General features: G+C 38.6%; 4 protein-coding genes across 4 annotated transcripts; 3 read left to right on the top strand and 1 right to left on the bottom strand.

Annotated features, from left to right (window-relative positions):
- Positions 1-315: 315 nt before the first annotated feature.
- On the top strand, positions 316-1,795 carry LOC113288706 (salicylate carboxymethyltransferase-like). The gene is made up of 4 exons (XM_026537825.1): positions 316-357; positions 457-661; positions 754-1,011; positions 1,161-1,795. The coding sequence occupies exons 2-4, from the start codon at positions 599-601 to the stop codon at positions 1,524-1,526; spliced, it is 687 nt and encodes a 228-aa protein (XP_026393610.1). The 5' UTR covers positions 316-357; positions 457-598; the 3' UTR covers positions 1,527-1,795.
- Positions 1,796-8,940: 7,145 nt separating this feature from the next.
- LOC113291245 (salicylate carboxymethyltransferase-like) lies at positions 8,941-10,374 on the top strand. The gene is made up of 4 exons (XM_026540801.1): positions 8,941-9,018; positions 9,118-9,549; positions 9,640-9,897; positions 10,012-10,374. The coding sequence occupies exons 1-4, from the start codon at positions 8,941-8,943 to the stop codon at positions 10,372-10,374; spliced, it is 1,131 nt and encodes a 376-aa protein (XP_026396586.1).
- A 1,566-nt stretch (positions 10,375-11,940) lies between these two features.
- On the top strand, positions 11,941-13,469 carry LOC113291244 (salicylate carboxymethyltransferase-like). Its single transcript, XM_026540800.1, has 5 exons — positions 11,941-12,018; positions 12,115-12,123; positions 12,211-12,546; positions 12,634-12,891; positions 13,104-13,469. Exons 1-5 carry the CDS (start codon positions 11,941-11,943, stop codon positions 13,467-13,469), a joined length of 1,047 nt encoding a protein of 348 aa, XP_026396585.1.
- Positions 13,470-14,289: 820 nt separating this feature from the next.
- On the bottom strand, positions 14,290-15,338 carry LOC113288704 (50S ribosomal protein L7/L12-like). The gene has a single exon (XM_026537823.1). The coding sequence runs from the start codon at positions 15,183-15,185 to the stop codon at positions 14,589-14,591; it is 597 nt and encodes a 198-aa protein (XP_026393608.1). The 5' UTR covers positions 15,186-15,338; the 3' UTR covers positions 14,290-14,588.
- Between the last annotated feature and the right edge of the window lie 394 nt (positions 15,339-15,732).

Here is a 15,732-nt window from a genome sequence, read left to right as displayed (position 1 = left end):
ATTTTGATAACTCAAATGCCACACATGGTGAAATGTTCTAACACATGGTGAAATGCCCTAAATCAGTTGTACGTATGGATATCGATGGATATCTGTATTATTTGACTTTGCTTGGCGGGTATGATAAGGGTCCCCATCTTTAGTAGTGTTTTGGTTCAATTACAATCAATTCTTATGGAAGGATGAACGAAATTAGAGAAAGTTTAAACGATTAAGATATGTTGATAGTAATTTCAAAGGAGTATATTGGGAGTTTGAGAATAATCAAAGTAATAATCGATGGATCAAGTCACTCAACATTTACACATGAATAAGGGCATTGCAGAAACTAGTTATGCTTCCAACTCATCAGCTCAGGTTTCTCTAACTCTTAACTTCCATTGTCTATTCCCTATATAAGAAGCATTCATAGTATTAAAAACCTTTTTGGTTTTGATGTTCTATACGAATGCGCAGAAGATTTCTATATACAAAACTAAAGCAGTGGTAGAGAAAGCAATACTGGACATATTGTCGAAATTTCATGGTAGTGCCATTTCTACAACTGAGAAGCTGAAGAGTATATGCATAGCAGATTTAGGCTGTTCTTCTGGGCCCAATGCACTGTTGGTCGTTTCTCATCTGTTGGATACCATTGATAACAAATATTGCAAATCTGAAGGTGATTACTGCAGCTAGCACTCATTTTTGCCATTAGTTAGCCAAACTTATTTCTGTTTATTGAAGTTGACTAATTAAAATTTCTTCCCATAGGTTCCTCGGGGGATCGAACAGCGCAACAAGGGAAACTTATATATTTCAAAATCAAGTCCACCATCTGTTGTTGAAGCATACTTGGAGCAGTTCAACACAGATTTTATGGTTTTTCTGAAGTGTCGCTCTGCGGAATTAGTTGATGGAGGAAGAATGGTGTTGACACTTTTGGGCAGGAGAAGTTCAGATCCTACCAGTAAAGAGTGTTGCAGTGTATGGGATCTATTAGTCACGGCATTCAAGGATATGATTACAAAGGTACTCAGATACTAAATTAACATGCTATTGCAGCAGTTTCTTTTCACTGTCACCGATGCCGAGTTTCTCTTAACCTAAAGGAGATCGTCTTAGATAACTAAACAAAATCAAAACATTACTAAATTATGAACCATATAATTCTGATGCAGGGAATGGTTGAAGAAGAGAAACTAGATTCGTTTAACTTTACAAATTACTTTCCATCCCCTGAAGAAGTGCAGTCGGTAATTCAGAGTGAAGGTTCCTTCATGGTTGATCAACTACATACATATAATGTGAACTGGGATGGAAGTGATTCTCGCGAAGACAGAAGTTCAGCAACAGACAAGTTCAGAAGTAGCTATGACACAGCTAAGTGCATTAGAGCTGTGTCCGAATCGTTACTGGTGAGTCACTTCAGGGAGGAGATAATCGATGAATTGTTCTGCAGGTACAGGGAGAAAGTTGCAAACTACGCAACCAAAGAGAAAACCGAGTACACTAACCTAGTTATCTCCATGACAAAGGGTCCCTGAATCATAAGCTGCATAAGTAAGTGAAAAAAATGTACATCTTTCATTCAGAATTGAAGACATTGCTGCAGCTGTTGTTAAGGTTTACAAATAATCTAACGGTAGTAGTATGTCTTTCATTCAAAAATTGAAAAAGTTAGTGGCGGCGTATGGATTTATATTCTACAGTTTCTTCTCCTCTGTCTTGCGCTCCCATTATGGAGTATGATCATCTACTCAACATCCTTTCTCTGCCATAGACAATCCTCTCACCGCTCATTTAACAGAGTGAAGGAAATATGCTCTCATTTTCTAGAATCAACGAAGAACTCTTTGCAAACACAAGACCGTGGTGTATCGGTTTTCCCCTAACTTGCGCTTCTTTCTTCAGCCTTTCAATAAGCTTTATGTTAGATAAGAATTGGCCATCCAATTCTTCTTTTATGGCATCACAATTGCCACAAAAATGCTCTCATTTTCTAGAATCAACGAAGAACTCTTTTCAAACGCAAGACTGTGGTGTATCGGTTTTCCCCTAACTTGCGCTTCTTTCTTCAGCCTTTCTCTGCCATAGACAATCCTCTCACCGCTCATTTAACAGAGTGAAGGAAAGGTGCTCTCATTTTCTAGAATCAACGAAGAACTCTTTGCAAACGCAAGACCGTGGTGTATCGGTTTTCCCCTAACTTGCGCTTCTTTTTTCAGCCTTTCAATAAGCTTTATGCTAGATAAGAATTGGCCATCCAATTCTTCTTTTATGGCATCACAATTGCCACAAAAATGCTGGTTTGCAACCGGACTTTGCATTACCACCAAGGTACGTGCATTCAAGAGAGATAACATTAATCTTCCATCCAACTGGCTATGATGAAAACACCTTCAATCTATCTCATAGATAGGTTCTTCATCTACTTTGCCACTACAAAGGCCAACAACATCTTTGAATTCAGGAATTTTCGCAAAATTCCCATTACCACTTGCAATGTAACTGCTACTGATAACACTACGAAAGAATGCATTCCAAATGCATAACCTTCGCATACTTGTGAGAAGCATGGACTTTAACACCTGACGTGCACCATATAAGTGAGCATACTCCTTAGTTTTTTCATGCCATCACTTGAAAACCCGGTTTCCAATGATTCTTGCATGTTCGTCTAACACTTTGGGATGGAATTTTGACACCTTTGTCATAAAATTTCATGGCCTGCTGCTACTTCAAGATTCAAGTTCATTCCAATTGATCTATCCACACAAGACCAACTTCTTCTAGTATCCATACTAGAAAAACCCAAACAATTCACCACTGAATTTGACAAACAAATGACATTAAGTTGAGTAAAAGAGAGAAAAAACAACAATTGTGTCCCCTAACACAGCTCTGATACCTACTGTCACATGCCCATTTAATCTCCTAAAATTTTCATGGGACATGACCGGCAATACTCTGTGGTTCAGTGATTCAACATCACCCACAAGTACTCAGCCTTGCATATTTGCATCAAAGTAGGCATCTTCCTTCACTCTAAAGGCTTTGCACAATGGAAGTCTTTTCTTATTTCTCTCTAACTCTTCATGCCCCCATAAGCATAAGAGATTCAGCCATGTACTTGAAGAATTCTCATAAAAATCAGCAACACAATGAACACCAAGAATACTCCAACAAACTCATTTTATTGCACTAAAGGAAGATTACAAAACTCGTCCATCACATGAACCAAAACAGGTCATTCACCCTCTTGGTGAATGCCTAAAACACTCTCTACGTTAGTGGTTCTTCTATCAATTTAACAACACTAAACTTATTGATCTCTAAGCTATTTATACAATCTACAGATTAGGCCAAAATTGTGTGCAACCGCTTGCACAAGCCTTGGACAACCAAGTGTCCAAATAGTTTCCATAACTGCCAACTTCAACTGTCACATTTTGTGTTGTCACGCCAACTGGTGCTACACCTTTTCTTGTTGGTTATGAACACTCAAATATGGTTATAAACACACTTTATAATCGTTCCAACTTGTATTGCTTCATTCGCATGCTTGCAAAGCCAATAACCAATTTGTAACCGCCACCTGAGCCATATTGCACAACTGTTGTGCTTTACTGGACTTGGCCTCTGTATCCTCTACTGTTGTGCTACAATCACCTCGCCACTTCCTTAGCTCATTCTGTTTATAAATGCGCCATATGATTCACTTAGCCAATCTGCTCGACAATAGCAATGCCACTCTTGCATTACTAGATTGTTTGCATTATTAAAGCTTTGGACAGCCTTGAACTAATGCATAGACCAACTCCTGTACTATTCTATACTCTTGCATCATCCTTGAGTATCGGACAACTCAATTCCATGGATATGTCTTAATTCCAACATCACATGTTGCATCTTGTCACTTTAGCCATGTCTCGCCTTTCACTAAATGAAGCTTCATTCTGTCGGCAAATAAGCTTCATTACGTATCCTAATGTCTTTACAGTGTAACGCCACCTTTGCGCTTCACTGGCCCGGAAGGGTTTTTCCATTCTTAGCACTTGACAGTTTACGCAGTGTCGCGCAATCATTGTCAGACACTGACTTGGCCTGCAATACTGTAACGCGCAATCATTATGCGTCACTTTCCTTACACGTTATAGACCTGCCCCACCTAATCCGTTCAACGCCCTCGTCGAACGCAACCAAGTATAAACTCTATATTGGTCTCAATCTTCACTACATGAACTTTCAAAACTCTTTCTGAAATTCAGCAATCTTTACTAGCTTTTGCAAAACGCACTTAGCCAATTTCTATGTTTTAACATCAGCACCACTTAGCTTTACTTCCTTTCCATTGATCCTACTGATCTTGAACTTTGTTGTTGCGTCGCGACCGTTTTCAACTCCATTGCAAATCATATATCAACATCCAAATGCAAACTTGAAATTCCTCTTGCCAATTCCCTAAATTAGGCTTGAACTTCGCATGAATTGTTTGTGCCTAAGTGTACACAAGTAATGATTCTCCCAAACAGATCATCAATGATCATTGCCATAGTATTTTGCCTTCATTCTCCGATTTTAGTTGCACCACTCAACATAACAGGACTTACACAAGACTCGGCCTCACTCTTCAATCATATGTTCCTACGCCAAATTATACCGTGCCTTAGGGTATGCATGCTATGATTCCATACCACTATGGTATGCGCCACAATCCATAGCCTTTGTTGTCTTCATCAATGCAACAAAACTTACACTAGATTTGGCCTCCAAATCATATTGTAAATTACGCCTCCTAGATTTGCACCATTTGTATGCCAAAGAGCCAGCGCCTCGCTGTTCTTTGATTACATTGTCACAACACCATAATTCAAATGCATGACTTTGGTATAGTCATGACTTAGGATACTCGGGACATCCTACCATTACTTTGGACAAGGCATCCTCTTCACGCGCCTTTGAAACCAGCAATTTAAGCATCACTTGCTTTTTCAAACTGCTACGCTTTAATGTGGCGGAAAACAACATCATGTTCTTCCTAACTATGAGTTACTCTTAACTCATATACTTGATGGACTTACACCTTCATTCTTGATACGTTACTTCATGTTATCGCTGCCAAATTCCTTCGCACTTCCACATAACTCTCAACAGCAAACTCGACTATGCCACCAACTCTACTTGCTCCTTTCACTTTCAGCGTCCTCTATTGCATATTTTGGCTTAATATGCTATGTAGCATCTTCCACAAGAACTATCTTTACTTTGAACAAAAGAGACAAGAACTCTCGTCTCAAATACCCTCATTCGCTACTAACTTACATATAGAGAAAATTCCCAACACCAAGGTCCACTTGACCCAAACTGAAAGTATACTCAAATTTGAGCAAATACTCGCGCCAACTGATTGCAACTTGTAAGACCTAACACGTCTTACAATGCTGACTTCATATTCGATTTCTAAGCAACAAACAAGGAATCAAGACAACACCTACTGTCCCCAATGTAGCAATTCACTTTTCCACATGCATTCTTCCAATTATAAACGTTCTTATGCAACTCCCATAACGAAGTACGATATAATTGACACTTAGATGAATACTCTTTCAAACGGATGCTATCATGTTTCTTTATCTTTCATGAAGATTTCTTCAAAAATGACCTCGTGCCATTCTTATGCATTACCATCACTTTGTCCTTCCTTCTCCACGCATCTATTATTCGGCCTAACTTGCATTTCTAAACGCATTATGCATCTTGGACATGCCCAAATTCCATTTGGCGCATGATACTGTTGCATACCTGTTATGCCAATTAGAATCCCAAATCTTGACACAAACTTGTGCACTTTTGCACAACTGGAACAGACTTAACTTGGTGATTCTGAGCATCACCATAGAGCTCAGCAAAGTCATGTCACTCAATAACTTTCGCGGACACATTTCCTTGGACAATCTCAACAAGGAAATAATCCTTGCAAATGAGGCGCCACTTCCTACGTTCCATGAAGAAAGAATGTCGCATTCTTCTTCAAACTTGGAACTCATTTTTATCGCCCATGCAAATATGGTTACTCTTGTCTTTCCCATTCTCCAAAATCAACTTTAGTAGCAAAAATTGTTTATTTGCAGTTGACAAGAACATCTGCTTGTGGTTATGATCAAATGCAGGTCTTTGGACACCCTTGTCCAAGAATATTGATCACACTCATAGACCAGGTGCAAGCACACTCCTTGTGCACATAGCATCAACGAATATTTCTTTGCAACGCAAGACCGTGGTGTATCGGTTTTTCCCTAACTTACGTTTCTTTCTTCATCCTTTCAATAAGCTTTACGCTAGATAAGAATTATCCATCCAATTCTTCTTTCATGGCATCGCATTGCCACAAAAATGCTAGTTCGCAACCAGACTTTGCATTACCACCAAGGTACATGCATTCAAGAGAGATAACATTAATCTTCCATCAAACTGCATACGATGAGACACCTTAATTTCTATCGCATAAAATGGTTCTCCATCTTCTTTGCCATTGCAAAGGCCCACATTATTTTTGAATTCGGGAATTTTCGCAAAATTCCCATTACCTCTTGTAATGTACTCGCTACTGATAACACTACGAAATTATGCATTTCTAATGCATAATCTTCGCATACTTGTGAGAAACATGGACTTTAAACACCTGACTTGCACCATAGAAGTCAGCATACTCCTTAGCTATGTCATGCCAGCACGTGAAAACCCGATTTTCAATGATTCTCGCTTATTCGCCTAACACTTTGGGCTGGAAATTTGACACCTTTGTCACAAAATTGCATGGCATGTTGCTACTTCAATCTTCAAAGTTCATTCCAATTGATCTTTCCACACAAGACCAACTTCTTCTAGTCTCAATACTAGCGAAACCCAAACAATTATTTACTAAATTTGACAAACAAATGACACCAACTTGAGTAAAAGAGAGAAAATTTAGCAATTGTGTCCCCAAACACAACTCTGATACCTGCTGTCACATGCCCATTTAATCGCCTAAAATTTTCATGGGACATGACCGACAATGATTGTGGTTCAGTGAATCAACTTCACCCAAAATCACTCAGCCTTGCATACTTGCATCAAAGTATGCACCTGCCTTCACTTTAAAGGCTTTTCACAATCGAAGTCTTTTCTTCTTTGTCTCTAACTCTTCATGCCCCCATAAGCATACGAGGTTCTGCCATGTACTTGAACAATTCTCACACAAATCAGCAACACAATGAACACCAAGAATACTGCAACAAACCCATTTTATTGCACTAAAGGAAGATTACAAAACTCGTTCATCACATGGACCAAAACAGGTCATTCACCCTCTTGGTGAATGCCTAAAACACTCTATACATTAGTGGTTCTTCTCTCAATTGAACAACACTAAACTTATTGATCCTTAAGCTATCTATACAAGCTACGGATCAGGCCAAAATTGTGTGCAACCTCTTGCACAAGCCTTGGACAGCCAAGTATCCAAGTAGTTTCCATAACCACCAATTTCAACTTCCACCTTTTGTGTTGTCACGCCAATTGGTGCCACACCTGTTCTTGTTGGTTATGAACACTCAAATATGGTTATAAACACACTTTATAAACTTTCCAACTTGTCTTGCTTCATTGGCACATGCTTGCAAATCCAATAACTAATTTGTAACCGCCACCTGAGCCATATTGCACAACTGTTGTGCTTTACTGGACTTGGCCTCTCTATTGCACCACTGTTGCGCTACAATCACCTCGCCACTTCCTTAGCTCATTCTGGTTATAAATGCACCATATGCTTCACTTAGCCAATCTGCTCGACAATAGAAATGTCACTCTTGCATTACTAGCTTGTTTGCATTATTCAAGCTTTGGCCAGCCTTGAACTAATACATAGACCAACTCCTGACCTATTCTATACTCTTGCATCATACCTGAGTTTCGGCCAACTCAATTCCATGGATATGGCTTGATGCCAACATCGCATGTTGCATCTTGTCACTTTGGCCATGTCTTGCCTTTCCCTCAATGAAGCTTCATTGTGTCGGCCAATAAGCTTCATTACTTAGCCAAATGTCTTTACAGTGTAGCGCCACATTTACGCTTCACTGGACCTGCGGGATTTTACTATTCTTAGCACTTGACAGTCTACGCAGTGTCGCGCAATCATTGTCGGACACTGACTTGGCCTGCAATACTGTAACGTGCAATCATTATGCGTCACTTACTGGCACGTTACAGTAGGCTGGCTTATGAGGAAAAGGATAGATTTTTCTTGCAGTCTGGTATGGCCAGGGGCGGAGCCAAGGGTTGACTAACCCTGGCTCTAGCCCCCCTTAAAATCAATAAAACTATAAAAACACCCTGAGTTTTATCATGTAATTTGGATTTAGTCCACCTAATTCTTAATGTTTAGTCCACAAGTGTTCAGTTTTTTTTATTCTAGTCCCCCTCATTTTGAAACAAAACAGATATCCATCAAAATAAAACAGATATCCATCAAAATTAACTCTTACGAGTCCGAACCGAGTACACCCGTGTAAATACATACGACAATTGCGAGAAGGGACAAAGTTTCATTTCTTTGGGTAGTGAAGTCTGGAATTATACTGCATTTCATATTCAAAAAAAGCGAGATGGAAATGAAGCCTAGGTTTCTGCCTACAAAGAGAAGCGGATTTTGATAACGGTCACCATCTTAATCTTGGTAGTGTTCTGGTTCAATGAACAATTGTTATGCAAGGATGAACAAAAGAAGAGAAAGGAGAAAAATAATTGAGAAATGACAGATAGTGAGAAAACATTATTGGCCCATCCTTACATTCTTATAATCCATAATGATTATATAAAGAGGAGAAAACCTGATCATGTTAAGTATCTACCCCTTATGTAACTATAAAGGCCTCCTTACTGAGAAGAATCAGAAATCCTTCCAGTGAACAGTCGATGGATCAGCTCACTCAACATCTTCACATGAATGAGGGCATTGCAGAAACTAGTTATGCTTCTAACTCATCAGCTCAGGTTTCTCTGACTCTTAACTCTCATCATCTATCACTTATATAGCAAGGATTATTAGTATTAAAAACTTTCTTGGTTTTGTTGTTTTAAACGAATGAACAGAAGAAATCTTTATACAAAACGAAGGGAGTGGTAGAGGAAGCAATACTGGACGTATTATCGAAGTTTTACAGTAGTACCATGTCTGCAACTGAGAAGCTGAAGAATATATGCATCGCGGATTTAGGCTGTTCATCTGGACCCAATGCATTGTTGGTCGTTTCTTATCTGTTGGACACTATTCATGAGAAATGTCGCGAATCTGACAGCGTTATGCCAAAGATCCTAGTGTTTCTTAATGATCTTCCCAGGAATGACTTTAACACACTTTTCAAGTACGTAGAAAGTTTTCATGACGAACTAAGAAAAACCAAAGAAGATGCATCCGGAAAATGTTTTGTTGCTGGAATTCCCGGCACATTTTATCGTAGGCTTTTTCCTAGCGACTCTATTCACTTTGTTCATTCTTCCTACAGCATCCACTGGTTATCTCAGGTGAATGTTAGTACAGTACTAGTATTTTGTTATCAGTTAGCTAAAGTATTTCTGATTGGTAGCATCTATCAATTTAACTTCTTCACACAGGTTCCTACAGGGAATGATAAGAGTAATAAGGGGAACCTTTACATCACAAAATCAAGTCCCCCATATATCATTGAAGCATATTTAAAGCAGTTCAAGAAAGACTTTATGGCTTTCTTGAAGTGTCGTTCCGAGGAATTAGTCAAGGGTGGTCGAACGGTGTTAACACTCATGGGAAGAAGAAGTTTAGATCCTACCAGTAAAGAGTGTTGCTCTTTATGGGAGTTATTGGCCATGGCACTCAACGACATGGTTCTAGAGGTATAACAGTAACAAGTACCTACTGATGCACTTTCTTTCCTACTCATGATACTTTCTTTAGATAAGTAACTAAAATACAAATTATTAAGTATTAACTATGCGATGTTTATGCAGGGAATGGTTGAAGAAGAGAAAGTAGATTTATTTAACTTCCCAATCTATTATCCGTCCCTTGAAGAAGTGAAATCTGTAATTCACAGTGAAGGTTCATTCAGTGTTAATCAACTAGAGACATTTCAAGTGAATTGGGATGGTAGTGATTCTAGTGAAGATGGACGTTCAGGGACAGACAAGTCCAGAAGTAGCTATCTCATAGCTAACAGCATCAGAGCCGTGTCAGAACCCTTACTGGCGAGTCACTTCGGTGAGGAGATAATCAACGAATTGTTCAGTAGGTTTGGAGAGATAGTTGCAAACTATGCAGCCAAAGAGAAAACCGAGTACACGAACCTAGTTATCTCGGCGACCAAGCGTTAAACAAAAATACCCAGAAACTATATGATTCAGCAATCCTTATCTCGCGTAAGAAAAATTACTCCGTTTTGACGTTCAAGGAAAGAAACAGCTCCCTGGTAGTCTTAGAAAACAAAATCAGGGCATGTACTGCCCAATTGCTCTTGCGTTCTTACAAACAGAATTCCATTGCTGCTCTGTTTATGCTCATTCTATAATAATACAAAAGTGTTGCATTATTTGGTCTTGAATAATTTCTATTTTCGTCTCCCAAATCAAAGCTGGTCTTACCGAATAGAGATTTGCATCTGCAGCAGCAAATAACCGTAGTTCTAAGAGCATTTGGACCTCTACCGATATTTGTGGCCTACTGCAGCAGCACAAAACGAGACATATATTATTACAATTCTCTCTCTCATTTGGCAATGGTCTCAACTTCAATTATTGAGTTTCTTTGCAATGTGCGACATTTGGCAAAGATTAGATATGGGCGCCAATTCTAACAAATATTATTACAATTCTCTCTCTCATATATCGTTTCATTTAAAAAAATAATATCCTCATCATGAATGATTATACTGCGAAATCGAGTGGTATTGTGAGCTACAGCAATTTTTTGTTGCCATTGTTGGTGAAGAATCTGAAGATTTTGTTCCAAGACCCTACCGCGTATGGTATAGTTGTCCACAATTATAACCATGGAGGCGTTGGAAGTCTAAATGGTATCCGCACTGGATTTGATTTCTCATGACAATAACAGTACGTGCTTATCTTATCAGAGAGGCCTATTAGTCTCTGACTTTAAATCCTGCAAATACTGTGCATTATCAGCTCGTTAGATAATGCCCGGTTCTTGTCTTTAAGATACTTTCAATATTCATTTCTAAGTGGCTAAGTCCGTAGATAGTGAATTGAGCAGAGTAAGTTTAACCATCCATGAGATCGGGAACTGTTGAGCAGCTCCTTTTCAAATGGAAAAGAAAAAGCGTTCAGCTCAAGTTTAGAGAACAAGCTTGAGGCTTTCTTCTCTGAAAACCCTTTCTGAAAGAAAGAAAGCTTAGCTTGGGTCTGCCTTTGGTACAAACCACAACTCTGAGCACGAACCAGCTGAGGGAAAGCTGAGCACCTTATGGTCTGTCTTGACACCACATATTATATGCATAAATTCATGTCATGTTGTATAAAAAAACAAAACACTCCTGGAAGTTCAGTAGGGATACCAGGCGCTGACACTACACCACAATTGGTAGCCAAACCAGCCTAATCACCAAGTTAGTTTGCGTTAGATTTTGTGAAATATAATAAGCAGTGCCTGGGTTAACTACTGAACCTGTTAGATAAGGGTCACCATCTTTGGTATTGTTTCTGGACCAAATGAACAATTATCATGTCAAGATAAACAAAATGAAGAAATTATTGAGAATGTAGAAAGAGACACAAGCGCTAGTGACTGTACATTCCAAATCCAAAATAAGTATAAAAAGAAGCATCCCCTAAGCAGACCAACTACAATGCAGTCCTTGCAGTGAGGACTGCACACAGGTTAGACAAGAGTCAGCTCAGGTAACCCAACTTATTAAGAAATAATCGATGGGCCAAGTAACTCAGCTTCTGCGGATGAATGGAGGCAATGCAGAAACTAGTTATTCTTCTAATTCATCAGCTCAGGTCTTTCTCTAACCCAACTTCAACTCTGACTCACATTCTATCTCTTATTTAACATTTGAAACTAATTCTGTTTTGTCGTTTTTCATGAACGAACAGAAGAAAGCTGTATGCATGACAAAAGCAATGTGAGAGGAAGCCATATGGGACATAAATTTGAGGTTCTATAGAAGTACCGCCTCTGCGATTGAAAAGATGAAGAGCGTATGCGTTGCAGATTTAGGCTGCTCTTCTGGACCCAATACACTCCTGGTTGTTTCTCATCTGTTGGACACTATTAACAAGAAGTGTCATGAGCATCACATGACTACACCTGAGATCCTCGTATTTCTTAATGATCTACCTGGGAATGACTTCAACACCCTTTTCAAGAACTTGGGAAGTTTTAATGACGATATTAGAAAAACCAAAGGAAATGATCTAGGATCATGTTTTGTTTCTGGAATGCCTGGTACATTTTATGGTAGACTTTTTCCTGGTGGCACTCTTCACTTTGTCCATTCTTCCTACAGTCTCCACTGGTTATCTAAGGTGACTACTGCAGCTGTACTGCTTGTTATTTGGTTGCCAAACTTACTTCTGATTATTGAAGTTGACTAATTAAATGTCTTCCCATAGGTTCCACAAGGGATTGAGAAGAGCAACAACGGGAATTTATATATTTCAAAATCAAGTCCAGCATCTGTTATTGAAGCGTACTTGAAGCAGTTCAAGAAAGATTTTAGGGTTTTTCTAAAGTGCCGTTCTGAGGAATTAGTTGACGGAGGAAGAATGGTGTTGACATTCATAGGCCGGAGAAGTTCGGATCCTACCAGCAAAGAGTGTTGCTGTCTGTGGGAACTATTAGCCACGGCACTTAAGGACATGGTTATAAAGGTATACAGACAATAACATGCCAATGGAGCAGTTCTCTTTCACTATCAATGATGTCTTTCTTTCCTGGATCAATCTAAATAAAACTCTGCTGATATAAACTTTTCACGCTTTTTAGTTTTTTGTAGCCTAAAACTGAATGAGATCGTCTTAGAAAATCAAGAAAAAAAACATTAAAACACTACTAATATATGAACTACATTATTTTGATACAGGGAACTGTTCAAGAAGAGAAACTAGATTCATTTAACTTTCCAAATTACTATCCATCCCCTGAAGAGGTACAGTCTGTAATTCAGGATGATGGTTCATTCATGGTTAATCAACTACAGACATTCAACGTGAATTGGGATGGTAGTGATTCTAGCGAAAATGGAAGTTCGGGGACAGACAAGTTCAGAAGTAGCTATGTCATAGCTATGTGCATCAGAGCCGTGTCAGAATCCTTACTGGTAGGTCATTTCGGGGAAGAGATAATTGAAGAATTGTTCCAAAGGTACAGGGAGATAGTTGCAAACTACGCAACCAAAGAGAAAACTGAGCATACTAACCTAGTTATCTCCCTGACAAAGGGTGGATAAGATGTCCCTGAATCAGAAGCTACATAAATAAGAAAGCATGTTCTACAATAGCTTAGTTGATACATGTTTCTAGTAGCTGCTGAGTCAACTTAAAATCAAATGTTATGAGTGTTGAGTGTTATTCCAATGAAATATTTAAAGGACTAGTTTGCTTTGCAAGTGTTATTCCTGGCGACCCTCTAGTTGCTCTAATTGTAGCCGAGTATAACTTTCATTCAAAATTGAGAAAAGTTTGTGGCAGCGTTCAAGTTTTTCCCACTGAGATTCTACAAATTTTCCTCCTCCGCCTTGGGCTTCCTTTAAGGAGTATGTCATCTACTCAACATCCTTTCTCTGCCTTAGACAACCCTAACCACTCATTTATATGTTCTTACTCTCTAGCCAAAAACCATTACACTGGCATCAAAAAGAGACTTGACTTTTTAACAGAACTAGCTCAAAGACCCTCACCATTCGAACTCATTCCACTAGTCGCCTAACACAACAAGTGGAATTTCGTGACTGTGGCATTACAGGGAACTCGACTAGCAATATCTATGTTATTTTATTTACTCGGTAACTAATTGATCCTTTGATGGCTAGGTTGGTGCTTTTAACAACGATAATTGTGTGTTTTACAACTTACAAAGTACCTACAAAACTACATACTCAATAACCAATGTTTCAAATAAGAAAAAAAAAATCTTTGTTTCATAATCTAATTGAGACACTATGTCTGTCATCCTACGAATTGCATAAAGAAAAAGAAAGAAAAAGAAATTATGGTGAAGATCATTTAAACTCACTGATCGGAGAACAAGGAGCGTAAAAACTAAATATTAGTCGTGAAACAACATTTTTTCCAAAACTAGGGACCAGAATATTGCTACAACTTACATGCTCAATAGCTCATACATTCTTGCAAAACTAATTCCATGGTTAATTGCTCTATTTATACTCATAACTCTGACAATTGCAGACTTTCAAGCATTATTCGATACCAATGATTCTCAGTGTGAAACAATCGTAAATAAGCGTAACATGTAAAACTAAAAACTAATCCAAATAAAACCTCATGTTCAACCCAAAAATAAAAACTTCCTAATGAATTACAACAGAGAAGACAAACAAAATACCTTATTATTCCATTGTAACTTTAGCACCAACAGCTGTCATCTTCTCGATAATCTTCTCTGCTTCTTCCTTAGTTACTCCTTTCTTTAACAAAGTTGGAGCCTTTTCAACCAATTCTTTAGCTTCTTTCAAACCCAAATCAGTAAAAGTTCTAACTTCTTTAATAATCTTAATCTTTCCAGCAGCATCAAACCCTTCAAGCTTTAAATCAAATGCAGTTTTTTCAGCAGCTTTTTTCTCTTCTCCCCCTTTTGTAGCTCCTCCTACACCCCCACCAACTTTACCACCAATCCCCATTCCTGGCGTCATCGTAATCATGATTGGCATTTCATTTATATTCAATTTCTTCCTCAATACTTCTGTTAGATCTGCAACTTCAAGTAATGTAAGATCACTGATTTCATCGACAAGCGATATTACTCTTTCACTAGGGTTTACTTCTTCAGTTGATGTAGATGCAAAACGATTATTCCAAGATCGTTCATTTGGAATTGAAGAATTAGGGTTTCTTGATTGTGATAAATAACCTAGAAAAGAAGAGTCTTTTAGAGATAAAATTCTAGGGTTTCTAGATGTTCTTAAAATGTAGTTTAAGTACCACATGATTTGGAATTTTCGGTGAGAAACCCTGGAAATTCCAACGGTAGAGGACAGAAAGAAGGAGAAGATAATTAGGGTTTAAGAAGCCATGGTTTTGAAGATGGAAATGTATTGGGAAAGCTCGAAACTCTCGGGGTGTTAGTCCTCGGTGATTTGGGGGAGTCGGGTGTGATTGGGTTTTTACCCGTTAGTTGTGGGGGAGTTCCGTTAGTTAGTCGTGGTAGAGTTTAGAAGAGTCTTCCTAGAAAACACTTGTTAGTTGTGGGGGAGTTTGACAAAAACCATTGAACTCCCTGTTAGTGGTAAAACCCTAGAAAACTAAGGAGTTGGCTGTTCTGGGGAGTTGGGGGGAGTTTATAGTGTATTTTTATTTGTACACAAATCTCTCAAAAGAGTAGAGATTTGTGAGAGAGTTTGGTCGGAGAAAAATAGGAGAAAGAAGAGGAAACGTTTCAGGTATGCTTTTTTTCCCATCTTTTGTTCTTCTTTGATCTCCACGATTGTTTGTTTTGATTGTTTGAATAGTTTGTTTTGTATACTATTTTGATTG

Source organism: Papaver somniferum, chromosome 6 (assembly GCF_003573695.1).
Source record: "Papaver somniferum cultivar HN1 chromosome 6, ASM357369v1, whole genome shotgun sequence".
In the NCBI taxonomy this organism is placed as follows: Eukaryota; Viridiplantae; Streptophyta; class Magnoliopsida; order Ranunculales; family Papaveraceae; genus Papaver; species Papaver somniferum.
This window is presented reverse-complemented; position numbering and strand designations above follow the sequence as displayed.